The 27,781-nt window shown below is 35.8% G+C and overlaps 1 protein-coding gene across 5 annotated transcripts in view; it reads right to left on the bottom strand.

The window, feature by feature from the left end:
* Positions 1 to 27,781, bottom strand: part of DMD (dystrophin) — a 1,940,210-nt gene that overhangs the window by 1,325,194 nt on the left and 587,235 nt on the right. For all 5 annotated transcript variants that reach the window (XM_057717394.1, XM_057717395.1, XM_057717398.1 and 2 more), the window contains 2 exons: positions 14,955 to 15,078; positions 2,440 to 2,527 (listed from right to left, as the gene is read on the bottom strand). In XM_057717394.1, coding sequence (XP_057573377.1) covers positions 2,440 to 2,527; positions 14,955 to 15,078 — 212 coding nt within the window. The remainder of the gene's footprint in view (positions 1 to 2,439; positions 2,528 to 14,954; positions 15,079 to 27,781) is intronic.

The raw sequence follows: 27,781 nt of genomic DNA, 5'->3' as shown, positions 1-27,781 counted from the left end.
TCTCATTTTCCTTTCTATAAATAAAAGAACAAGAATGTATGTGTTTTATACGGTTATGAGTTTTATTAAAACTCCACAGCCACACTAGAGAAAGGAAATTCTGATCTTGTAAATTTAAGAGCTTTACTGAGATAACTGTTGGGAAATCTGGTTTAGAGAAACGTCAACTTGTCTTTCAACTTCATGAACCACATCAGTAAACTAGTTTTTGGCTCTATGTTGGTGGAGCAGTTGTAATATAGGGTTAGGGAGTCCCTCTGAAATATACCTGGAGAGGTACTCCAAGCACTTATTGTGTGTCTGGCTTAACTCACAATCTGCACAATCACATAAAATAAATACTATGCAATTTCTTTCATGAAAGACAAAACAAGAAGGAACAAAAAGTTCAAATCTTTGAGTCTACATTTTAGTAATTATGTAAATTGAATGGAAGACAGCAGAACTATCCACGCTCTAGTTATAGCCCAAATTTGAACCTAATCACTTATCACTTAGGCCAAATCTTCATTAGCATAACAGATGAGAAGCTTAAAATTTGATCAGTATAGTCAACCAATGAGGAATGTCTCAAATCGCACCCCGACCTCTTTACTGCGCTTTGCTTTCTACAGAAATTAGAATTTTCCTTCAGAAGTATTATTATTCTCTGACCAAAATTACCAATGTCATTATCTCAATTACTGCCTTAGTTTTGCTTTGCTAAACAGAATTTAATCAGTCAATTAATATTTACTAGAGACCTAGTATATGTCCTGATTCTTCTTCATGCTTCCAAAATTTAGAGCTCTGGGGGCAATAATCTAGAAAATTACATTATCACTAATCATATGATCATTTTAACCCTGTATATAATTTCAATTACAAAAAACCATTACCTTCATTTCTAAATTTTAACTTCTTTTTGAATGATTCAGTGTATGCTATCAGATAATCTGAGTTAAGGTATGCTTGATATTTGATTATGACGTGAGACCATTTAAAAGTAGAGACCATTTAAAAGTAGAGACCATTTAAAAGTATAGATTTTACATCACTCTTTAAAATGAAAAAGTGATAGTGAAGTTCCTACGGAGATATTATATAATAGTATAAGGATATTTTTTAGATCTTGTAACTTTATTTAACATGAATATGCTGTTGTCAAACTCAGTTAAACCATGCAGCAAACATGCATCTAAACAACAACCTTCTTTGTATTTTACATCTTCTATATATTCATTAACTTGTTAACCCAATCTTCAGCTGTCCTATTTGCTTGTTTTTATTTTTAACCAGATATAGTCATGGGGCTCATTAGAAGAAAATGAATTGATTTCCTAGGAAGATCATTGAATTTTTTAATGCCAACATGGCAATTAAGGCAAAAAATAATTCATACACAGAATTCATGGCCCAGAATGCAGGCAGGTACTGGAAAAAGCTGACATGCATAACAAAAACATGTTACATTTGGTTATGATATTCTTGTAAATATATCCTTTGAAAACCAAAATCAACCTTGTTTGGAAATAGCATTACCCCTGATTTTCATAAATTACTTATACCTAGAAATGAATACAGTAGTATAACAATGACAATTGGAAGAAAGTTTGTTTACCATTGACGTCAATAACATTTTGTTCAGATAGCTTTTGAGGTACCAAGTATTAGCAAAAATTAATTTTAATTCGTTATTTTAAAAATGTTCTTGGGAAGTTGTTGTATAACAAAGGGAGTCCAACTCAAGGATGGAAGATGCCTTAGAGGACTGGGGCAGGGAGGGTGGGGGGGACTCGAGGGGGGGCGTCAAGGAAGGGAGGGAATATGGGGATATGTGTATAAAAACAGTTGATTGAACCTGGTGTACCCCCCAAAAAAAATAAATAAATAAATAATAAAAATAAAAAAAATAAAAAAAAAATGTTCTGCTAGCTTTGTACGTATACCTCATTCAAAAGTAGTTGAAGTTAAAAAAAAAAAAAAAGTTCCCCTGAGGAGACATTTCTTTTTAAATACGTTAAAAAATAAAAAGCAACATAGAAAATGTCAAATGTATTATTAGCAAACAGATATGGAAAAATATATTGCAAAATTATTTTAAATCAGATAATAATCACTTTACATATATTATATGATTGCTTACATTGCCAATTATTTCTGCAAATCTTGTTTTCTTATATCATTTGGACAGATGCTAGCAGGATTTGCACTAAAATTGATTTCTCGGAAACAGATTGATAAAATACGCTACCACATTCCATTTTCTTCCATTGGACTCAAAGTTGAATTTCCTCTAATAATTTGCTCAGCATTAAGAAAGAATAATAAAAAGCTCACAAACTCACTTTAACTTTTCATTCAGGAAGTGCTTGTCTGATATAATTCAGCTGATAAATATGAACCTATGTGTTTATCAAATCCCTAAGAAGATTATCTAAATCAACTCCGTGTAATTACCATTCACCATCTGTTCCACCAGGGCCTGAGCTGATCTGCTGGCATCTTGCAGTTTTCTGAACTTCTCGGCTTTTTCTCGTTCTATGGCCTGCAGCATGATAGCAAAGGTGAGTATTCAATACAAGAATTGTGAAACTACACAGTAATTATAACTTCTACTTGCCCTTTCAAGTCTTAAGATATTTCACTGTCAGCTTATCATGCGAATCTAAAGATGTTTTCTCAAGTTCTTGGCACTAGAAGTATCAAAATGGCAATGAAGCACAAGCCATTTTCATACTGAATTGTTAGTTTTTGTAATAAGATACCTACTCAACTTTTTTTTTTACATAATAGTTTCTGAGGCATTATAAGTTCAGACTGCCCTCCTGCCCAAAAAAATACCCAACAAAACAAATCATAACAATGAAACGATAGTGTCAGATAATTAAAATGGAATTTATCTTTTAAAAATACACTACTAAAATTGCTCCTAATAATGTAAGTAGATAGTCTTTATTAAAAACCAAACAGAAAATCCAGTAAGTATATACAATGGGACAAAGTACAGTAGCATAAATAATTTACCAAAAAAAAACCCATATTTATCTAAATACAAGACTGCAGTTAATTTTTCTCTCTAAAATTGTCAAAGTACTCTCATTTCAAGGAAAAACAGATTCAGTTTCATAAAGCTTTCTAAATTCCTTTGTTCATTTCTCCTAACCAGAGTTAACTACTGAACAACAAAAATGCATTACTTAACAAAATGTAGCATTTGATACGGTTGAGTTTAGCTAATAATGTCTCTACAGAGACATAAATTTTAAGCTACGATGCAGAACTATATTACTATAGTCATTAAAACCCTGTGGCTATAACAATATGTTATATGTCCTGAAACTAACTACCTGCATAAAAAGCAAGCCATAATGTATTTAACATATAGTGAGAGCAATACTTCTGTGATTTCATAGTGGCATTATACAAAGATTTCAGTTGAGTTTGTGGCAGGAGGTTATTCTAGATCAGACTGTTTTTTAAAACTTTTAGATCTATAGGCATTTAAACAAATACTCCAAAGTTTAATATTGGAGTACAGGTGGGAGGCATATAACTGATACATGCATACTTTGCGGAGCACTGTTCAGTAGAACTTTGTGCAAGGATGGACATATTCTGCATCTGCACTCTCCAATACATTCCACTAGCCACATGTGGGTATTGAGCGCTTGAAACATGGCAAGTATGACTGGGTATATTCATGTTTAAATTTAATTTAATCTAATTTAACTTAAATTTTAAAAGCTACAATGTGTCAATTGTAATTGCACAGTGCAGATCTAGCATCTTCCCTTTGAAAGCAAATAGTTAGACAGATAGACAAGATATGTAGACATAAATATAGATATACACAATATAGCCACATCAAAAACACTTTAAGAGAAGTTAAGTAATCATCTAGACTGGACTATTCCCCAAGCACACCAAATGCTGGGAATGCTCATAAAATAATCCATATATTTTTAAATATTTAAAAAGATTCTCCAATTTAAAGAAGTAGTCACAAGTGAATAGAGAGCTCTTTGAATGTATTTTAAAAAGAGTTCCATGAACTAGAATTTTTGGATTCAAGGTCAAAGAGTGTAAAATGCTAAAAGAGCCTATAGACAATAGAATATATCCAATCAGGAAAAATTGTAATATACAAAAAAACCTAAAATTTAGCAACATAAATGAAATAAACAGTATAAAAGAAGTCTTTTTTAAAAAAATATGTATAGCTTAGATGGAATATATACATTTTAAATTATGCCATCAAGGGCAGCAAACGAGAACTCAGTTTCATCTCAGCGGTAGCAAAACTCCAAAGGTAATAGAAACATTTTAGTATCTTAGATTCTACTTGAAAATTTCTAAGTACACAGACTAGGTGCTTGGGGATTATATGCTCCCAGGATCCCATACCAATTAGCAGGTGAAACTTCTGGGTTATCTTGAAAGTCAGTTTCACAAAGACATTACTGAATTGTGTGCAACCATGGAAGGTTCTAGCTTGCTACTTGAACTGAAAAGTCCATGAAAATAAAGTAGCCACAATATACTGTTAAAGGTAAGAAACTAGATGAAGTTCCAAAGTTCACATTTTCTTGATTCTCAACTTTTGTCCTCTAAATTCTCTTTCTCATCTAATTGGCACACGTTTTCCAATACTTTAAATTTGTTCTCCATTAAAAAGTAAACGCTGTTTGCAAAGGACTCTGAGCATTTAGAAGAGAAAAATAAGCACATTCTAAGCAAATATATAATATTCAAATATTCACAACTATTAAGAGCTACAGCAGGATTTGGGCTGTCTCAAATTTTAACTACATCAGCTCAAAAAAGAGAGAAAAAATAAGAAAAATACCTGTACTATAACGAAACGACAACAAGAACAATGACAACAAGCTGGTGTTCTCTGAATTAGACAGTTTTAGATTTATCCTGTTCTATCAGAGTGGCTTCTATTTTATCTACATTGAGTTTTTTTTTTACATGAAATTATAAGGGTAGAATCAGAACACCATCTTGTCTTTATAAATGATGAAAAGAAATTATCAATGGCCTTCTAAATGTCATGATCATAATCTCTTTATTCTAAGCATCTAATGGAATAATCAATTAATATTACTAACAGAGAGCCAAACATAATTGAATATCTCAGGGGTAATATTTGAGCTTAAATACCTTGTTTGGTTAGCCACCTTATCCTAGTTATTCAAATTTATATAACAATAACCACTATCATCACCACAACAAAACAGCAGCCTCTGGAGTAGGTACTATTACTCTCCCAATTTGAAAGAGGTGGAAAGCAAGGCACAGAGAGGTTTGTGAAAGATTTGAAAACAGTGACATAACCATGATAAAATGGAGTGCCTTACACTGTGTACCAAATTGCTGTGTATGTACGTTGTTTCATATGTATTTCATAATAATTCTGTGAGATAGAATTAGCATTATTTTATCCTATTTCACACAAGAGAAAATTGAGCGTCAGTAAGATTAAGTCATATATCCAAGATCACAGAAGTAGAGGGAATTCCCTGGTGGTCCAGAGGTTAGGATTCTGCACTTCCATTGAAGGGGGCATGGGTTCAATCCTTGGTCCTGGTCAGGGAACTCAGAACCCGCAAGCCACATGACGCGGCCAAAAAAAAGAAAAAGAAAAAAAAATCATAGAAGTAGAAAGTTTTAGACCAATATTAGAACCCTGATGATCTAGTTACAAGTTAAGCTCTCTTTCAAACATACTCTGCTGCTTCGAGGGGTATTTCAATGAAGGTGAATCAAATAGATCTGAACATATCTTACTCCAACTCACAGCAGAGGTAACCTGATAGTTTGGATGCAGTCAGGGACGATATTCAAAATATTTAACCATTACTGCAGCATGGGCATCAAGGTATCAGAAGGAATGACCGGTCACTTGGTATGGACACTGACAGTCTATAGGCTGATTGGCAACTGTGTACAGCTCAATTACTGTACCCCATTGCCGACGTATACTACATGCAAACTAACCGCTTCATAAATAGAGATACAGGTCTCAGAAACAAGCAGTTAATAGCCTCAGCATATTCGTCAGTGTGTAGATGATACCTGGGTTCTGATAAGTAACATCACTTTAAAGAAGAATATTGGAAAATAAAGAGAAATATTGGCATAAACGTGCTTTGAGGAGTATGAACAAGACAGGGAAGAACCCAGAAAATTTCATTTCAGTCACAGCTATAGATGGTTGATTAAAAATGAAAAAATTTAGGGTAAAAAGGAGAAAGGAAAGAAGGTAATGAAAAGTCTTGGAGTCACTCTGTTCTCAGGTGGCTCGAATTCTGTTCCCTCTGTTTACCTGCTGTTTGACACTCAGAAAGTGTCAGTGGCTGATTCTCAGTCTTCAGCTTATTTATCACCATAATTTGATTCAGAGGATTCCTCTTCTTGGAAATATTGATTTGGCTTCCTAGACTACAAACACACACTTCCTCCGACCTCAAAGACTGCCTTTATTCAGTCTCCCATGCTGGTTCCTCCTCATCTCCCTGACCTCTAAGTTTAGCGTGCCCTAGGCCTCGATCTATAGTTCCATTTGTTCAGGCCAACGACTTAGAATCCTTCTTGACTCTTCTCTTTATCTCAAACCCCACAGGCAATCCACCAGAAAATCCTACTGGCTCCTACCTCAAAACACATCCAGAAAGCAATGTTATAACTGTGCTCGCTACTACTGCACTAGTCAAAAGACCCCCATCATCTCTCAGGAGGCTGGATGTTTCAAAATAGCCTACTAAATGGTGTTCCTACTCTTGCCTTTGCTCCCTAACGATACATTCTCAACACAGCTTACAGAGGAAGCCAGCTCAATTCTCCACAAGCTTCCCTTCTCACTCTGAGTAAAAAGCTCAAAGCCTAACCACGGCCTCACCTGACAATCTCTTTAGCTTCTCTGACCTCTTCTGTTACTAAACAGCTTGATATTTCAGCCCCAGACACACTCTTTGTATTTCTCTGACACTCTAGGCACATTCCTACCTCCTCGGGCTGTGCATTTACTCTTCTCTCTGCCTTAAATGCTCCTACCTCAGGTATGTATAAATTCCTCAATGCCTTTAGATCTTTACTTAAATGGCACTTTCTCGGTGAGGCCTTCTACTGCCACTCTATCTACACACACACACTTCTTAGCTCTCATTCCCGCTTCATTTTCATCTTTGGCATTTATCACTAACATTCTATATGTTTTACATATTCATCTGCTTAATTTCCATCTTCCTCACAGGAATATCAACTGTATGAGGTCACGTATCCTTTCGCATTTCCTTCCTCATGCTATCTCCAGTGCCTGGTACACAGTAGATGCATAATAAGGTGATGCCTATCATAGCATCAGACCTCCATATACAATATTATAGTCTCTCCCACCCCACCCACAGTTCAAAAGCTCTATGAAGGTGTACATGTGTAACCATCCCGGTAGCTACACATACAGCGGTCACAGAACCAGCCCATGAGTTTAGGTGCTATAAGCTCAGGCAAGTAAAGATGGATTCAATGAAAGTCTCCTGGAATCTCCAGATGAGAGTGAGTGTTGGGCACAACTTGCTCTCCAACAGGACTGTTATGAAGTCCTGATGACAAGAATAAACAATGACCCAAATAGAGAACAAGTACCACGTCAAGTTCTTGAAGTCAAAACTTAATAGAATCCTGCCTTGGATGAGGAAGAGAAAACAAAGGGAAGAAAAAAATCAACATGGTACTTGCAACATTTATTATAGAATAAAAATATCATATTGAAAAAAAATAGAGGGAGTATAAACTCCCAACAATGGTCTACCAAACAAAAATTCAGGAAACAGTTCTGGCATCTTCACTAAGATATCATGGACTCCACAAAGAAAGCAACAGAAAATCATAAGGCTAGAAGAGGTTGAATTTAACAGAAATAGAATGAAATACCAAGACAAGAGAGACGATGATCTTGTAAGGAAGAAACTAAAGTCACATTATTATGATCCAAAATTCATACTGGAGACTGTAAAATGGAGAATTGATACTGAACAAAAGAGAAGGAAATGTTTCTTGACTATGATACTAACCAAGATTCTTTGGACTCAGTAGCAAATAAACAAGTATCCCCATTTGGCAAGTAGAGAGTATTGTATTTTCAAGTACCCTAATTAAGTTGTTCCTGTATTTACAGACTGTGCAAAATGTTTGGCTATGCTGACATGTGGGGATGTTTCGTTACCCACTAGAGAATAAGTGTAACAACACTTAACTGGTCTCAGAAATTTGTTGAGATTACTTTTTACTCAGATTTTTTTCGAATGTTTCAGCATCTTCAGTCTTTCTTCCTCTTCCATGGTTCTGATTCTCTCTCTTTCTATTTATTTACATTTATATATATTAGCTTTCCCCTTGTTTTCAAGGCCAAGAGTATCATCTGAATGTTCAACAATGACACCCATTTTCTTCCATGCATTTCATCTTCAATGTTAGTCCAAATACCTATAGTCAGGTTTCAGCTCTCACTACTGTACACAAAGTTCCTTCATGAAAGGCTCCAACATTCTTCCTGCCAGGAGCAATGCTTCTTATAGCATTAAGTACCAATAACTAAAACAACCTCTTTATCACCTTGTTTATGAAAACATGTCTCCCCTTGACATTATGATCTTTCTCTAATCTTTCTTCCTCTAGAAACTCATCGAGCTTTTCTGTATGTGTGCCTATTTCCTTATGCATCATGTATGTATGTGTATGCATATATACATATAATATGTATATATTTTAATCGTAAAAGTATGTATTTTATAATAGAACACGGTTTTGAAATTATTTTTTCTCAACAGAGAAAAGTACTTTACTCAGTATATATTCCATATACGATCATATGTTTAGAAGCTACTAGTTAGATTCTCAAGTATCTAGTACACGTAACTTCGAGTAAAGGCACGAGTGAACCATTCCACGAGCAATGTATTGTACATTTTCAACTACATTATGGGCTCACAAAAATTCTTAGAGATCATCAGGAAATTATGAATTCTAAAGTGCATAACTTCAAGTGCAAAATACAAGGCAATTCAAATCACTATGTTGTACACATGAAACTAATATAATATTGTATGTAAATGATAATTCAAATAACAATTGATAAAAAAGGCAATGTAGTTGTACTATAAAGAAAAAAACATAACGTTTTAAGCAAAGTATACACAGTAGAGCGTTTACTAGTTCTTTAATAAGTTGATTAAAAACACTTATGACCTCTTGTCCTCCTTCTTTACCAGTGTCTCTTAAAAGCCTCCTCCTTCCATGACATCTTCTCTAATTAATATGAAAGTAAGTTCCACATTCCCCAGAGTCCTACTCTGACTACAGAAGCAATTACTTTTCTATTCACTTAAGATTCTGTAATGAAGTTTTACCCTTTGACAGAAAAAGTAATTTATTCACTCAAATGTTTATTCAGAAGTTTTTATATCCTTCATATTGGTAGCTGAGTCTGACTTAAAATGTGCCCGCAGAACTGGAAAAAAATCACTTATTCACATAATCAAACATTAATTCGATTAAATACCAGGCACTATATTAAGCACTGTGATATCAAAACCTAAGTAAGCCAAGTCAAAAACAAAAACAAAACCCAAACAGATTAAGTTCCAGTCCCTAGTTTCTAGAAACCAACAATATAATTGGTTTAACAATGGCCAGAAATCAGTTTGGATAAGCAAAAAGGAATTAGGTCATGGTAGTCTCCATAAAGGCAACATGAAAACACTGACTTTGTCAATGCCGCTCAGTCAAAGGCCACCAGGAACATGCCTACAGAATAACAAAGTTAAGCTGAATAACTTGTTGCAACAAGAGACGTGGCATGTAATAGGGGACTTTGGGGGTATGCCTCTAAGAGGATGTTACAGATAGTTTATAGGGCTTGGGTTTGTGTAAGGTGATCTGGGTGGCCAAGGAAGCAAGGCTTTGCCTTTAATTAGATGCTGTAAGGAAGTAGAGGTGATTCTATGATTGGATATCTTAAATTTTCTTATCTAGATGGCAGGAAGAAAGTAGAGAGGCTAAAGCCATGATTAGTAAAAGGAGCATAATCTGTCATATTACTGAAGAGGAGGGATAGCTGGTCATTTTGGGTGGTTTGGACAATGTTAGTATTTTTTACTGTACTGATACGTAATTACACAATGGTCACATTTTTGTCGTGATCCAACATGATTGTGGAGTGGCCTTGTCTGATGGCCACTCAGACAAGAATGTGAGCATTTTGAGTTGTCTGTCACATTCAATACGAGAACATTATAGACTAGCTGCGAGCACTAGTATAGCATCTAGCATCTCCAAGGCCAAACTGCAGTGCCAAGCCAGCTTCTGGGTCTCAGGAGCTGCTCTTTTCTTTCTCAAATGAATATAAACAGAGGCACAACAGGATACTACTTATGTTTTAATAAGTTCAGTTTGGCAGAAATGATGTGAAAACTTCTGACGAAACACAACATTAGTGGCAGTGAAGACCTGCTAGGGATTGCCATCTTAAACCGAAGTCAACCATGATATTAGCTTTAATCAGGGTTGTGGTGAGGGGAAAAGAGAATTAGACAGTTTCAAGAGCTGTTAAGGGAACGAGATTAATTGAACTTGTCAAAGGGTAGACTTGTGAATGGTAGAAAAAATCTAGATGACCCAGTTAGCTTTTAGGTTTCTGGATGAGATTCCTGGAAGAGGAAAAGTAATAAAGAAAGAATAAAAGAGGGCTGGGGAGGGATTAAAGTTTAAGTTTTCAGGCAAATATTCAATTAAATTTGTCTAGTAGGCAATTAGATATATTGGACTGGGCTTTAAGGGAGAGACAGGAGCTAAAGATACACATTTGGGGGTCGTTAGAAAATAGACGCTATTTGAATGGGAAGTAATGAGGATAATCTAGAGAGAAAAACAAGGGAAGAACTGTGCAGAATTTCAATATTAAAGGAAAAACAAGATGGAAAAAAAAGGCAAAAATGTACAAAAGGTAAACAATAGAGTGGTATTCCATAATCCAAAGGAGGAAAGAATTTCACGAAGGACTAAGACGTTAAGAGGGTCTAGTCCTGCAGAGAAGTTGAGAAAACAAGGCACAAAAATATTCACATGTGTGTTTATAGGAGAAGAAGGAAAGATGAAAAAACAGCCTGTTTAAAGGCTAATGATAAAGACCCAGAAAATAGGGAGCGACTGAAGAAATGGATGTGTGGCTGAAGGGAAGCAGGTTTGTGAGGACACAGACAGTGAAGACACTGAACACCACCGCCTCCACGTCCCACCCACCCCACCCCCCGGCCGAGATTAACCCTAACAATCCAAAGCACAGTCTCTTCCACCAAGACGGGGGAAAGAAAGAGACCATGAGCACAAATACACATGATTTAAGGGAGGTTATTTTAACGAAAGTAAGAGGGAAAGTCACCTACTGTAAATGGTGGGGAAAAGTTTAAGAGACCCACAAAAGCTTGAAATAATAGTTGAGAACAGTCGAGAAAATTTACTAAGGAAGTACAGAAAGCTCAGGAAGAAGTACTGATAAGTCTGTTAAAGTATGGTATTTCAGAAATGGAGTAATGTCTGGCAGTGAAACATCTACAGTATGTTAATGCAAGTGGGTAGGTGAACTGAGATGAAGGAAATGGAAGCTTTTGGAGACAGCAAGACAGCCATATGGGCTGAGATTTTTAAGGATGAAGGCATAGCTTGGGTGGAGGAGATTGTGAACCTGATGCCAAAGTCTTCAAAGAGAAAATAATAGAATAAACTGGTGAATGACAGATGGCCACTTGGCATGAAACACAAGGGAAGAGAGTTTTATGTAAGAGCAGTACCTTTGGAATTAACCCTGGGAAGTGAGTAAACTAGCAATTCTAAAGGAGTTGGGGAGTGAGTCATTAGACTCTGTGGTGATCTTAAGGGTAAAAGTAGTTTTCATGTATGAACAGAATGGATATACAGGAGAGAAAGTCTGTTTTGGAAGAAGGGTGTCCGAGTGCACAGTGAATGAGTGTGAGGAAGCACAAATAAGAGGAAGTGAGACAGAGGAAAGAGAGCAAAGGAGAGCATACAGGTGGAGACACAAGAAAGGACAGGTGAATAGAGGTTCCTATATTCTACGTGGCAAACACAGATAATAGAGACAAGGGAAACACAGAATTAATTGGCTTGAAGATTTCCATCAGAACTTGGTGAAAAGTTGATTCAGTATGAGTGTAAGCAAGTTTAAGTCCCAGGAAGAACCCAAGGCCTGTTGACCTTAACGTCTAGCAAGAAGGCTTTTCAGGAGAACACTTGCAGAGGTATAAAATCACCTTGTGGTAAGAAGAGCTTTTGTTGTTTTAATTACTAACTTGCATTACCACGTGCTCAGTTCAAGAAGTTGAGTAGCTATACCTGTTAAGTGAGCTGGAAATTTGGAACCTGGTGACATTAACAGAATGAGTGAAGGAACACCTAGGAGTCTGGTAAAGCCTCAGTATTGATTCTCAAACCTTTATGTACATAGGAATCACCTGTGGATCTTGTTTAAATGCAAATTCTGTTTTATCAAGACTGAAATCAATCCTACAGTTCTACAAAGCTCACAGATGATGCCAATACTGGTTGCTCACGGACCACACTTTGAGTAGAAATGTCCCCTAGAACTCAACTTTTAAATAACTGTGTTATGTTAATTATATGCATAAAACACACAGTTAATAGAGAAGGATAAATTTTGTTAGATTTAAACGTGTATAAAACTGAAGTGATAACGTCCTAGGATATTCTAATTGGCTGAAAGAACTTGATTCCTTCATTCATTTACTACCTCAAGTGAAAGGAAAAAAATAGGGGGTAATATTTAGCCATTTTTAACAGATGCCTAAAAAAGAATTAATACCACTCAAGCTCATGAGACAGGCCTCCCATGTGTTTAAAAGTAACTTACATAAACTGACAGGTGAAGAAGCAAGAAAATTAATGTATAGCTAAACTGCATATCCATCATCATTACTATGTATTTCTCTCAAGAATTTTTTAATACATATACATTATGTTTAGCCTGAAGGAAGTGTCTAGGTAAATCATTTCATGTCCTATTTTAGTAGGCAATTAAGAATGATGTTGTTATTTCAGAATATGAGAGTAGAAGTTGATAAAGGTGACTCACAAGGCATCAGAAAACCACTCATACAATATTGTACTTTTTTTTTTTTTTTAGCACTTTCACTCTCTCATTGCTGACACTATTAAGTAAATGCAAATTGCTTCTAGGTAACCATATGATAACAGGAAAGTTTTGAATTTATCGTCTGGAAATGCTAGAACTCAATTTTCCTGCTTGATCAAAGCTAGTTTAAGACACAGAAATAGGATGGCGAACATTTAAGTAGATTATTCAGATAGATAAAAAATTTTTTTAATTAGCTAAAAATGTCTATCCAAGGTGATTCATACTTTCAAGCAGTCGAATATATCACATGAACTCCGAAACAGAGTGCATCTTCTCTAAGCAGTTTTCTACTTGTAGAATTTCCCTCAAAAATTATAACAAAGAATATACCTTGGAGTAAGTATACTCTGAAAGAAGGCATTTTGCTATTTTCTACTACATGTTATCCTTCAGTTTAATTTTAAAACTAAAGCATTAACAATATAATCATAATTCCCTTTTCTTGAAACTATTTATAATAGCCCATTATTAAGCAAACAGAATATCACAGAAAGCCAATGAGAAATTTAAAATGTTTCCCATTTATATTCAACTCTGAGAAATGTTGATGAAATTCTCTCTCCCCCCAAGCAGCCTTAAAAAATACAATTTTTTCTCCTAGAAGGTTTTTTTTGTTCTCCAAAAGTTCCAACCCCACAGCAGGTATTACCTTGTATCTGTGGTAGTGCTGTATTTGTAAAGATCTAATAGATTTTGTAATTCATGAAGTCAAATGCTTGAAAGGTAAAGCAGAGTGAATCCACACATATGGCCTTCCTATAGCTAAAATTATTTCACATTCAGAATACCTGTTTCTTTAACCCGCCCAGTACAGAATATTTACTCCACCTGTTAGAAATTCCCTCACAAATTATTGCCAATTATATACCAAAATTGGATGTTTACATGTCAAAGTCGAAAAAACAAGCCTTGATAATGTCCCTGAAGATGAAACAGCTCTTATTAAATTAATAAAAATCCCTATTGTGAAGGACAAAACTACAATGCCTCAGTAGGCAATAAAAACAGCAAACATGCGTAAAACAGGGAGATCAACTTGATGATGGGTGATGACTTAGAAGGCTGGGAGGGAGTCACAGGAGGGAGGGGATGTGGCGATACATGTACAAGTACAGCTGATTCACTTTGTTGTACACCAAAAACTGGCACAACAGTGTAAAGCAATTATACTCCAATAAAGAGCTTTAAAAAAAACCCAGCAATCGCTTATAAAAATTGAAAAAGGCTGGGAATCTTTTAGTTATGGTAATGTAAAAACACAAATATCCAAAAAAGTGCAAGTATGTTACAAGTTCTGACAATTATTAATAACTATAAAGTATAACATTTTGATGATAGTGAGAGCACAAACAGGGTCTTTAGTATTTTTAAGGGTCGGGTCTATTCCATTCTATTCTGCAAGCCTGCTAAAAGCCCAGCCTTCAGGTGAAAGAACAATATATGAAGGAAAATCAGTATGAGTTCATGTTACAAAATTATCAATTTATAGCTAAATAATATAAAAGTTAAAGAAGGTTTACGAAAAGCATCCCTGGTCAGTTACAGCAGAATTAGGAAAGATTTCTCTAGGCTAAACTTTGATTCTACTTGATAGGTAAAATATATCTTAAAGATAAACTTAGAAGCATTATATCACATCGCTGTAATCTTTTCAACTCTAAGAGAATCAGAGTTCAGAGCACAGAGTTTACAAGCAGCAAAACTTAGAAAAATACATAAAAATTAATGCATAACCTACCTTGACTTTTTCTTTAAGGTCTGAGAAGTTGCCTTCCTTCCGATAGATTGCAAATTCAGGACTCTGCAACACAGCTTCTGAACGAGTAATCCAACTGTGAAGTTCAGTTATATCGACATCCAACCTAAGACAGGGGAGGATACAGGTCATTATTTCTTGATTATTTCTTTCTTCTATATGGAGGAAAAAAGCAATCTACCCACATTTACCATTTTTCTCCCAATCTGAAACTTCTGCCTGATGCCTCTACTGCTGTTAATAGCACTACTGTTTCCCTAGTCAGGTTGGCTCCAAATTTGCAGTCAGCTTTGATCTAGTCTTATGATCACGGAGGTCATTTTATTCATCTCAACGTAGCAAAGACCTGTACAGTATCTCCTGTAAGTTATTCCTTAGCCTTTGCTCGAATGTCTGCAGTGATTGAAAAATTAGTACTTTCCAAGAAACCTCTCTTTCTTTTAGGAACGTATTTACAGCAAACAAAAAAATTCCTGTTGGTGGCCCCCATTAAACCATACCTGGGATAGTCATGCCCTTCGTGTGGTCTCCAACCACACTGACGCTGCGTTTAGCCATGTGACTTGCTATGGCAAATGGGATTATTAGTACATGTAACGCAAGCACGAGCTTGATAAGTGCTCGCACGTTAGATCTTGTCTTCGTAGAACATGTACTCTGAGAAGGCAGGTGTTATGTAAGAATTTCAACGATCCTAAAGTGCTTTAAGGAAGCTCAGTCTTAGCAGGTGGAGAGATCATGTGAAAGAGCAAGAAGCAAAGAGGCACCAGGCAAGTGCATAAAGCCTTCTTTGACCTTCTGCCCCAACTCAAACACCAGCTGAATACAGTCAAGTGAGTGCTTCAGCTGACTCCACTTAGAGCCAGAGAACTGCCCAAAGAGCCCTGCCTTTGTGTGCCTTTGCGCCACTGCAGAATTGTGAGATGTGATAAATAACTGTTGTTTCAGGCCCTTAAATTCTGAGGTGGGTTGTTATGCTGCAATAGATATCTGACCACCCACACTGTTATTCTCAAACATTCTTACACTGCAGAGATCTATGGAGCTAACGGGAATAAACTATTAACTCTGATCAGGTGATTCAGGTCCAGTTAAAGCAGAGATTTTCAGGGAGTCAGAGATGAGTTGAAAGGGTGGAGAATGTCTATGAATCACTTGAAATTTCAGGCACAATTCTGAATATGTGTGCATTTTTCTTGAGAAAGAACCTACAGATTTTATCAGCATCTGTAAAGAATCTATGATAAAGGGAATTTAGAGATCATCTAATCCAATCATTTATTAAATGAAACGATCGGCCAAACAAATGAAAGTATCCAGAAAAGTAAATGACTTACTCAATTTTCATAGGAAATTTGTGGAGTAGACCAAAAACACAAATACAAGATTTAAGACACCAAGTAATGTACTGTAATCACCATGCTGTCGCTTTTTTTCCCATACAACACTCAAACAGTTGGAATCGGGTCTTTAAATCCACTAGAAGATATGATGGTCAGCCTACCCTAACTCCTAGTTACTTCAATGAATATTCCATGGTTTGTCAGTATCTTACTTTCCTGAAGATTTGGTTCCTAAAAAAGATCGTGTCAGTGGTGTTTAGTATAATCAGGAAAGAATAGACAATTATCTTCTTATAAGTACTTTCAATGATGTAGCCTATGAGTTCAATCAACTCAGATTTCAGGGCTTAAATAATATAAACCCGTTAGAATTTTTCATGTTAGTTGTAGGCTGTTTTAAAGTGATAACGAGCTTCACAGAACACAAAACACTTCCAAAAGCATAGCCTCTTTTGTTTTCTTACAAAAATCAGTGGTAAGGTATTACCAATCTCTCTGCTCCGATGAGATGGAGGCTCAGAGAAATGCAGTCCACTGATGTCAGACTGTTAGTACCAAACGGAAGAAACAATTCATCTTGTTCACCATTATAACCTTCACCTCAAAGAGGGCCTGGTTCATAGTAATAAATATTTATTGAGTTCTTATTTACCAAGGCCACCCAATTAGAAAAAGAAGAAACAGAGATCTGAATTCAGAGATTTTTTTTATTCTAAATCCCACATCATTGGATGTCAATCTCTTATTTCATTTGCATATGGATTATAAATATTTATAGAGTTTTATTTTACCATACATGGTGGTTATCTATCCTACATTTGTTTTTCGCATAAGTTTAACTATTAGGTCTCCTATTTCTTCATTTATAATGTTGATTTTAAAAGAGTCCTGTTGCACGCTACTAAAAATCTTTCTCATTGACGTTAATTTATGAAATCAGCAGTCTTCAACCATGGTCACTTAGCCACCCACCAAATCCAGTGCATGTTTTCCATCAGAATGTCTTAAGAAGGACATTTTTGTTTTTCCTTTAGTCCAATATAAAAATATCTGTGTGCCTCTGCCTGTGGGCATTCACTTGCCAGTGCAGGGGGCAAGCCAGGAGTACTGACATGTTAATCCCTCAGGGTGACCCTTAGCTAGTGAGAGCCAGAAGTTGGTAGATAAATTACCCAGCTCCCTTGCCCTTCAGTGCAACCATCTTGAAGGATATTACACACAGTGTCTCAGAAGGCTCCCAGCAGGATTGAGCGCTGTCGCCTCCATCGATAACCTGCTCACGTATCATCCTGTGTTGGCTGCCTTTTTCTTATCTCACTTCCTCACTTTGCTTCCTGGGATTACTTCCTGAATAAACTACCTGCACCAAATCTTTGTTTCCAGATCCACTCTTGTGGAAACCCAAACTAAGGCAATGATCAACAGCCTTAACTGAACCCAGCATCCTACCATATTTAATTTTTTCACCTTGAGCTCTGACTCTCCACAGGAACTATTTTAAACTTTTCCCAAAGCTCTCAAAGCTCTGATCCATCTTCTTTGTTTGGGATTCACATGTACACACTGCTATATTTAAAATAACCAACAAGGAAAAAACTAATCAAGCAAAATGAAAAAAAAAAAAAAAAAAAAAAAGCTCTGCTCCATCTTCTTTCTCCACCTATCAACAGATGACTGTTTCCTTCATTACAGAGAAAAGTGCAATTATCAGACTAGAATTTCTCCCACTTCCACTTCCTATGTCCACATATTCAATCTTACCTGCCTGTGTCCTTCTCCTTCCTTTCCTTTCCATCTGAATTTCTTTTACCTAAAGCCAATCCCTCTACCTGCATTTTGTACTTCATTCCCTTACTCCTTCTCAGGCATTTGTGTCTATCAATTTTTTCAATCTATCCACTGTAAATTCAACCCCTCCCTCTCAAGTTAATTCTTTGTATGGAAATTTAAACATATTTTATTGATTCCTTTATTAAAAAATCAACACTCTCTTGACCCCCATATTCTCCTCCGGCCATTCTCTTATCTTCTACAAAGGCAAACGTTTTGCAAGAGTTTTCCAGTTTCCTCTCAGTTCCCCACCCCCTTTTCACTCTTTAATCCACTCAATATCATTTCTTCACAAAAACATATTAACAAAGGAATTGTGTCACTAAAGCCAATGGAGATTTTTACTTTCTTGCCATCTAGCAACACAACAATGTTGACCATATTCTTTTTTGAAATTCTTTTCTTTTTGCCTCCGTTACCCCCTCTATTTATTTTGTCTTCTATTTCTATGACCATGGGTAATTTTTTCTGGCAAGCTCATCCTCTTCCATCCTGTTATTACATGCTGAAGTTTATCAAGGCCCACTTCATTTTCAATCATCTTCTATCCTGTTATATTACTCTCTCTTACTGGCAACCTTATTCATGCTAATGACCTTAGCCGCAGTCTATATATCTATGACTCGGATACAGATATCTCTACTTCAAGCATTTCTTCTGAGCTCCATAGCTACATAACCATCCACCTACTGGATGACTCCACTTGCGTGCTGTAAGAGCTCTTTTAATATATAATGTCAAGTTTTAATGTTTGATTTTCTCTCCCAAACTGGTACCCTTGCAGTGCTCCTCAGACCTGTGAATGGCATCACCATCTATCACCTTTGATACACTCCTCTCCCTTCCCTCCCATATTTAGCAAAGTCTAATTCATCAAACATTCTATTTCTTCTGAATCGGTCTGCTCCTCAGGATCTCCACAGTTGGCATCCTCACTGATCTTGCCATTAAATGTGACCAAAACTACTGTAATGGGATCTCAACTGGTTCTAGGCAACCTTTCTGGAACCTTCCCATCTATTCCATGCACCACTGGTGAAGTTATCATTTTTAAAACATATCTGATTATGTAGCCATCATTCATTAAACCACTCAAAGATTTTCCATTTTTCTTAGGATAAAGAGCAAAACTTCAGACCTCTTAACCCTATGCTTTACTTTGTCCTTTATTCAAGCACTTCTAGAAACAAATCTCTCTTCAAGTTTCTTAGGGAACGAAGAAGCCATACTTCAGTCTTGTCCCTCCTCCAATGAAGTGAAATGTCACCAACTCTTATTCCACCTATCCACTAAAAGATGTCTATTTTTGGAAACTTGGCTTCTTGATATAATCCACTTTGGTCAAATCTGTCCCTTCTCTTTTACACTAGTCTGACAATTACACATCAAATTCTTGCAGACTCATAAAGGTGAGAGGCGAACATCCACCATCCAATGTCAAATTCTCCCTTTAGACTTGGCTTCTCTGGTCTCACAGCCTTTTGATTCAGAGTATCTCTAGTAAAGATTGCTCATATCCACCTACAGGTCCATGAAACTAAAAGTTGACTCAAGGTGCTAAGCTGACAACACAACTGGGGGAGAGGTGCTAAATAAGTCCTATGTTGGAGAAAGTTTTCACCAGGCCTGGAATTTACACTGGTCTTGTTTGCACTTGTGTTATAATTATCCTTTACCATGACCTCTAATGAACTGCAAAGAAAAAAGGTAATGGATTTTCATTCCGTTTTAAAGTAAATAATTTTCAAAAAATCTTATAATACTTTTAGACATCTGCCTTTCTGAAAAATGTGAAACTGTATATGTTTCCTTTTAAAACACCTCTCCCTCCGTTTCTGCCAGAAAATATATACTAAGTGCTTACTATATGCCAGACAGTATTAAACTCCACAGATAACAGAGATGAAAATGCAGCAGTCCATATTATCAAGGAGTTTGGTTTAGCGAAGCATCCATTTGACAAAAAATGCTCTAGACATCGAACTGGGGCTCAGCTCACACTGTGATTTTTGTTTAGGATAATCAAAAAACACCTTTTCAATGAATGAAGATTAAATCAGCTTCTAGACTAGAGGTTCTGCCAAGTAAATTGGTTATCTCCACACAATGACGCCTTGTGGAGTCAACACCATGGTAACCGTCTGCTTGCTGCTCAGACTGTGAAGATTTTAAGGGAGGCCTGGGCACCAGTTGGCATGTAGTTCTAATAATTCAGATCAATTCAGGTAACAGGCTGTGAAATTCCATGGAGAGGTCTTTCCTCATTCAATGTTTCTGTCTGTCTGATTTTACAGATTTGGAAAGAGAATGAAAAAGATGCTTGAACTCGCCCTTTACATAATGCTCTTTTAGAGAGTGATGATGATTATACTCTTTTGATTTACAGATTTATTTTTAAGGCATTTCAAATTTTTTCTGGGGAAGTTGTGAGTAAAGTGCTTTACCTAGAGGAAAAATATCTATGAGTAGGCATATGTGTTAATATGTTACACTTCCTTTCTGGAGTGGAACAAAGTATCAATGAGTTTGTATTATTCTCGCTGTTAGAGTTTCATCATTGTGACGTCTGGATTCCTTTCACAATCGGTGGAAGCTAAACCCAATTCTTACATGACTTAAGCTCTGAGCTATGGCTCATCTCATCTTCCGTTTACCTTTTTTTTTTTTTTTTTTTTTTCTGTTACTTCCATTTGGGCTTGTTGCTTCAACCATATCTAAGATTTCCTTACGAACACTTTTTCTGTCTCAATGTAATATACAGCAGTCGGCCTATACTCCAACATCTAACATTCAATACCATCCCTTAGAGTTCTGGGACTTCACTGTCAGCTGCTAGCACTTGTTTTCCCTCCAGTATTCTGCCAGTAGGCATCGCCATCTCTGTATGCCAGCAATGAGGATGGAATGGTGAAGGGGAGGCAGAGGCAGAGTTTTTCAAAAGGCTTCCTCTGCACTCTTACTGAGTGTCAATGGCCCACATTCAATGCTTAGTCTCAGGGACATTTCCACCGCTTTTAGCAAAATGAACAAGGTCTCCTTCTTGGCTCCTACTCAGAACCCTGGCTTCCAAGTAACAATTGCACATTTATTTTACCCCTTATCAACTTGGCAGCTATTGCTTCATCACTTTCTATGCTTTGCCCCCTAGTTTTCACATGTTCACTGGCATTGAATATGTTTCACATTATCTTTGCTGAGATGTATGGCAAATTAACAGACTCCCCTGATTTAAATCCATACATGTTTCTAAATTGGGTGCTATCTATTCTCTCCAGTATTTTGCCACTGGTATATTCTATCATGCTCTGCACGACTTGAGGCTCTTTCATTACCAACTGAAGATATCATACAGATGTAACTCAGGAACCTTTTCAAAACCCTCAAGAATAACACTGAATAGTTATTTTCAATACCATATCAAATCTTGGATCCTGTGCATGTATTTTTCTTCCTTCACAAAATCACTCATTTCTATTTTTCTGAACGTTTCAAGTACGGTGCATATATACCAAATATTCGAAAGGTCAAAGTTTTCCCTCAAGATCATATTGTACAAATGGACTCCACTTCCTCCACCTAAATTTCCCATAAAGATAATGCAAATTAGATCAATTACACTCCCTTGCAATAAAACTGGTAGATATACGTCTGTGTGCAGGTGCGTGCATATGTGTGTGTGCATGTAAATATTTTAAGTAAATTAAAAGAAAAACACAGAAACACATCCAAAAGAACCAGAGAAACACTTGCTGTTTAAAAAGTTGTCATTTTTGAGTTGTCAACAGTAAATCATTCTATGGAACTTGTGCTCTATGATAACACTGCTAATTACGTCAGAAGAGCCTCTTAACGGGCACTACTCTGTTCTGTTAATATAGTGACTGCCATATAAAGTATTTAACTAAGATGACACATTTACATAAACTTTAATTCAGTCACTTTCAATATACCATTTGGAACTCATCATTCCCAAATGTGTAAACTGTGAAAGTAGAAACCCTTCAAGCTCCCAGACTTAAACTAATTTGATTAGTGAGCTAGGTTATGAATGGCCATTTTACATCTTTAAACATCTTTGCATGTAGAATTTCATAAAGACATACAAGCCTCACCTTTAGCAGCCTGAAAGTAAAGTATTAACATTTGTGAAATCTGTTTTAACTCTTGCACCATCCTAAGGCTCTAGGCCTAGACCAGGTGACTTAACAAATCAAATTTTTAATGTACATGTTAATTAGTTAGAACACACATTATCATGTTCATGGAAATAAAACTATGACTCTTTTTTACTGGTACTACAATGTGGAAGAAATCTTCCTGGAAGTGACATAAGGTTTTTTAATTTTGTTTATATTTTTTATTAATCATCTTTCTTCTTCTGATTTTTAGAACGTGAGAACACATTTTAATTCCGTACTGGTATATGGCTACTCTCTGGATGCCAGAGCATCTGATGAACTCCTATTCATCTTTCAAGACTTGGTCCAAGGTATACAGCTTCTCTTAAGGTTTTCTTGATCAACCTCTCCCTACTCTTTCCCCTTCGACCTTCCTTCTGGGGAAACTGCTCCCTCTCTCCCACATGTTTCCACATGTTACTTGCTGTTAAAAATTGAATAAATAGAATACAAATTAAATGTGAACCAGAGAGATTTTATAAAATATCAAATAAATTATGTTAAAATATTTTAAAAAATCAATATAACCCTTGTTACTGCTAAAATATAAAGTATTTCTAGGATTTTGAGATGTGCTGCATATATGGTGATTATTGTACTTTTAGAGTCATACAGTATTATTAAAGGGGAACATCCTATTAAATCGGGAGAAAACAAGTCAGCATTTATATAACTACCTCCTCTAAATCAAGATAGTTTGTATATACACACACAGATATGTGCATGTGTTTGTATGGTGTGGACATGTTTTCCTTGGCGGGAGAGGGAAAACAGGGCCACATGATTGCCTTAAAATTTTTTTTTAATGTGCATGAATGTATGTGAGCATTTGTACGTGTATGTAAGTCTGTGTGTGCTTTAAATGTAAAGTAAATATGCTGCAGTGGAAAAATCACTGAACTGAAAGTCAGGTGTCACAGGTTTTAATCACCCATCTTAATCTTCACGCTGCTTCCTTGGGCAAATGTCATCTTCCTTTACTTCTTCCTTTGAATTTCAAAAATTACAAAGCTTCCATCAAACTGATCTTAAAATAAAAACTAACAAGGACTTTTTAAAAATTACTCTTAAATGTGTGTTTATTTACCTCACTAATTAAAGTGATTTTGACCTGAGATACAAAGCTGAGGTCAGCTCTGCTTACACTGCATCTTTGATATTCCAATTACATTAGTCTGTTCAGCTAGCAATCAAATTAAATAACATCTGAGGATGTTATGATTTCCAGTTATAATAAGAACCCTACAAACTCTTTTCAACAGTTTACACAGCACCTGAAACAAAATATAACAAATGGGAAAGAACACTGTCTTTAGTTAATATAAACTTGCCACATTAACAGTCCTATCAAATAATGTTTTTGTTATGTTTGCATGATCTTATTTACAAGCTTAAATGTATTTCTAGTTTTATATGTGTAAGTTTAAGCGTATCACTCATAAAATAATATGTTTCGGTACAGTAAAATTTAATGATTCCAGATTGCGCTGAAATGCATCTTTAAAAGATACTAAAAAATCAATTTCTGTGTAGTTTACCTTGTCCTAAAATATGCCTATTTAACGTGTGCTTCAAAATCTGGATTCTAGACCAAAACATAAAATTTGTCTTTAAAATCATGCGTCTTCTTCATTGTCAATTATGGCAAATCAAATTACACGTTTAATGTGTATAAAATACAGCCTTTTAAAATATATGCCCTTGAATACAAACCCAGCGATTTAATATTTTTAAGCTATAAATGCCAGAAAACTCTCCATGCGTTATCTGATGTTGCTATTAATCTTTGTACCTCTAGGATAGTTAATTGTACTGAAGAGAATAAAACTCCTACAAAAATTTTGCTTCTCTGCAAAAGATAAAACTAAAATATTTTAACATGTGGTAGATTAAAATGACTTGAACATAATCTTCTCAGCTTAATTTGGTAACAAATCTCAATCATTTAAAAATACATTGGTAATATTTATTTCTAAAATGTGATATGGTTGAAAAGAAGTCACTTTTACACCTTCTGTTAATATAACTTTCATGGAAACACACCTTAGAAACTAAGGAAATCCCTCAAATCCTAATATGTCAGAGAACCAGCTAGATTAGAGGAATTAGTTATAAAGCCAAAGAGTATGAAAAAACGTGGACAAAAACTGCATGACACAGAGGACTGGCAATAAAATGTTGCTAAGCCACAGCTGTCTGGAGCCTATTTTTCATTTTCAGTAAATTGAAAGCCCCTTTGAAACACAGTTCTGTGTAAGAAACTCACCTTAACACAGGTTAATAGAAATATTCTTTTAAGTGATATATGAAATCTTGTCATAGTAATACATCTACGATCATACAATGTAATACGCTCAAGTTGAAAGCCCTGAACCGTTTATTTTAAAATCAAATTTGATGTTTATTTAAAATGATGAAACCAAAAAGCAAAGCTGTGTATGCCCTTGTGAGAAATAAATGTGGGCACTAGAGGGTGCACATTCCCTTTCACAGCTTGTCTGGACTTCAATTTGGCTTCTCTTTTATTTTCTTATCTACGTAATGATAACATGGTGACAAATGGATTTTTCGTGGCAGTTCTCTTACAGAGAAACATAAAATGCCCAAAGATATAGATAAAATGGTGTAAAAAGAACATGTGAGGAAGGCACCCTCAGATGCACAGTTAAAATGCCTTCAGCCATTTAAATACACATGCAAAAGTATCTTGAAGTCATAATACTGAGATTCCCTTGAGAAAATGTCTTCAAATTGGGGAGAAACGCTTAATCCAAATAATACAGTAGCATTTTCTGGACTTTATAACTCAGGAGTTTTTTCCCAGTTCATTAATTTCACCTACTTTTTTGAACATTAATAAATATGTAGACACTTATGCTCTATAAATCTGCCTATAATTACATTCCTGTAACATCAAGTTTTTAAAATGTTAATTTAACATTCAATCAAATTCAAAGGAAAAAATAGCATTTTAAGCATCTTGTTCATGTCATATGCTTTCACAAAGAAAAAATTAATGCATCTCTCATGATAACTGTGTAGGCTATTTATTATAATCTTCCTTTTCATAGCTGTATCAAGAACAGAGAGCTTCAGAAACCTCCTTTACTTTCAACACACAGTGAAATATGGAGTTAAGATTGAAAACCAGGTATGTCTGAACCCAAAGATTTCCACTACACTACATTTATATTCCTTTGTTCCAAACGAAAGGGAAATCATTTTTTTTAATATGAAAGAAAAAACATGAACTTCCTGCTTGTTGCTATACAGTACAGTCTGGTGGTTACTACTGTGTTATTCTGGATTATGCCAGAATTTGACTGGCGTCTCTAACACAGGGACATTAATTCTGAACATTTTTATTAACCTACATTATGTGGTATTTAGTTGCATAATTCATACCCTCATGGTATTATGAAATAGTTACTTTTTCCAGCTTATTTTTATTTTGCAGTCTTCCTTAATTTCCTAAAATCCCCAAATTTCCAATCTGCTGATGTGTTTTCTGATGTTAGAACTGATTAAGCATAGATAATAAAGGTTATGATAGATAATGGGGTTAAGACAATGGTTAGCACTAGAAGTCTTGCACTGGGAAAAACAGTTCAATTATATGGGACTCCCATTTATGACTCAATGCTGAAAAAGACACCTAACTTTGAAAGAAAATTTTTTTCACTGATAAAGATCTCTGTATCTAAAGATACAGCCAAATGCTCCAGTGGTACACTAGAGACTTAGAAGGTAGAGCAGTCATAATCTAAGTTAAGAGTACCGTTTCCATAGACAGACTTCAATAAATTCGTAAACAGCCTCATTCAAGCTTTTATTTTCAGCTAAATAATTTTATGAAATTACCTTTAGTTTCTCAGTATAAACAACACAACATAGAGTTTAAGAATGCAGCATCCTGTGAAGAGGGTGTGGAAAAAAAAAGGAAGCCACTGTTGATGGGAATGCAAACTGGTGCAGCCACTATGGAGAACAGCACGGAGGTTCCTTAAAAAACTAAAAATAGAGCTACCATATGATCCAGCAATCCCATGCCTGGACATAGATCCAGAGAAAACCATAATTTAAAAAGACACATGCACCCCAATGTTCATTGCAGCATTGCTTACAATAGCCAGGTCATGGAAGCAACCAAAATGTCCATCGACAGATGAGTGGATAAAGAAGATGTGGTACATACATACAATGGAGTATTACTCAGCCATAAAAAGGAATGAAATTGGGACATTTGTAGAGACATGGATGGACCCAGAGACTGTCATACAGAGTGAAGTAAGTCAGAAAGAGAAAAACAAATATCGTATATGCAGAATCTAGAAAAAATGGTACAGATCAACTGGTTTGCAAGGCAGAAATAGAGACGCAGATGTAGAGAACAAACATACGGACACCAAGGAGGGAAAGCTGGGGGGGAGGGTTGGGGTGGGATGAAATGGGAGACTGGGATTGCCATTTATATTATACATTACTAATAAGAAAAAAAATCAAATTGTACACTTTAAATATATGCAGTTTATTGCATGTCAATTATATCTCAATAAAAGTCCGTAAAACAGAAAAGATACATGCACCCCAATGATCATAGCGGAACTATTCACAATAGCCAAGACGTGGAAACAACCTAAATGTCCACTGACAGATGAATAAAGATGTGATATATAAATATAGTGGACCATTACTCATCCATAAAAAAGAATGAAATAATGCCATTTGCAGCAACACGGATGGACCTAGAGATTATTATACTAAGTAAGCGAGACAGAGAAAGACAAATATCATATGGCATCACTTATATGTGGCATCTTTAAAAATGATACAAATGAACTTATTTACAAAACAGAAATAGACTCACAGACATAGAAAACAAACAAACATGGTTACCAAAGGGGAGGGATAAATTAGGAGTTATGCCCCTATCCTTCAACTGTCTACTCAGATGCTAATGTCTCCATGAGCTTGCCATGCTTAAGCTTGCCATGCTTACCTGTCAGGCAGGACAGGAAGTGATCCTTTCTTCCTTATGACTTTTCTAACTTTTTATTGGTACTTCTTCATGACATAGTTTATACTACTAGAACACAAGCTTCCTGGGGGAAGGACTAAGTATGGTACTTGGTCATAGCAACTGGTGTGCTTTGCACATCATAGTAATCCATTAGATATTGTTGAATGAATATGAAAATTAGCAAGAAAACTAATGTTGCTGTCACTACATTCTTGAAATACTGTGGACTCACACTGACTACAGGAGTGTTCAAAGAACCCCTCCATACATGGGGTGGTGCCTTGGACCTTGTGGGAGGCAAGTTAAACTTGAAATACTCTCGGTGTGAAAGCTCGCTGAGTTTAAAGGACTTCAACATGCTTTTATCTTGTGGGTCTTTAAAGTTTAAATAACTTCCAGTCAAGGTTTAGAAACTATCTGGTACAATGCAGAAAGCCA

The sequence above is a fragment of the Hippopotamus amphibius genome, chromosome X (genome assembly GCF_030028045.1).
Source record: "Hippopotamus amphibius kiboko isolate mHipAmp2 chromosome X, mHipAmp2.hap2, whole genome shotgun sequence".
Taxonomy (NCBI): domain Eukaryota; kingdom Metazoa; phylum Chordata; class Mammalia; order Artiodactyla; family Hippopotamidae; genus Hippopotamus; species Hippopotamus amphibius.
Note: the sequence above shows the minus strand (reverse complement) of the source record. Positions and strands in the feature narration are given on the sequence as shown.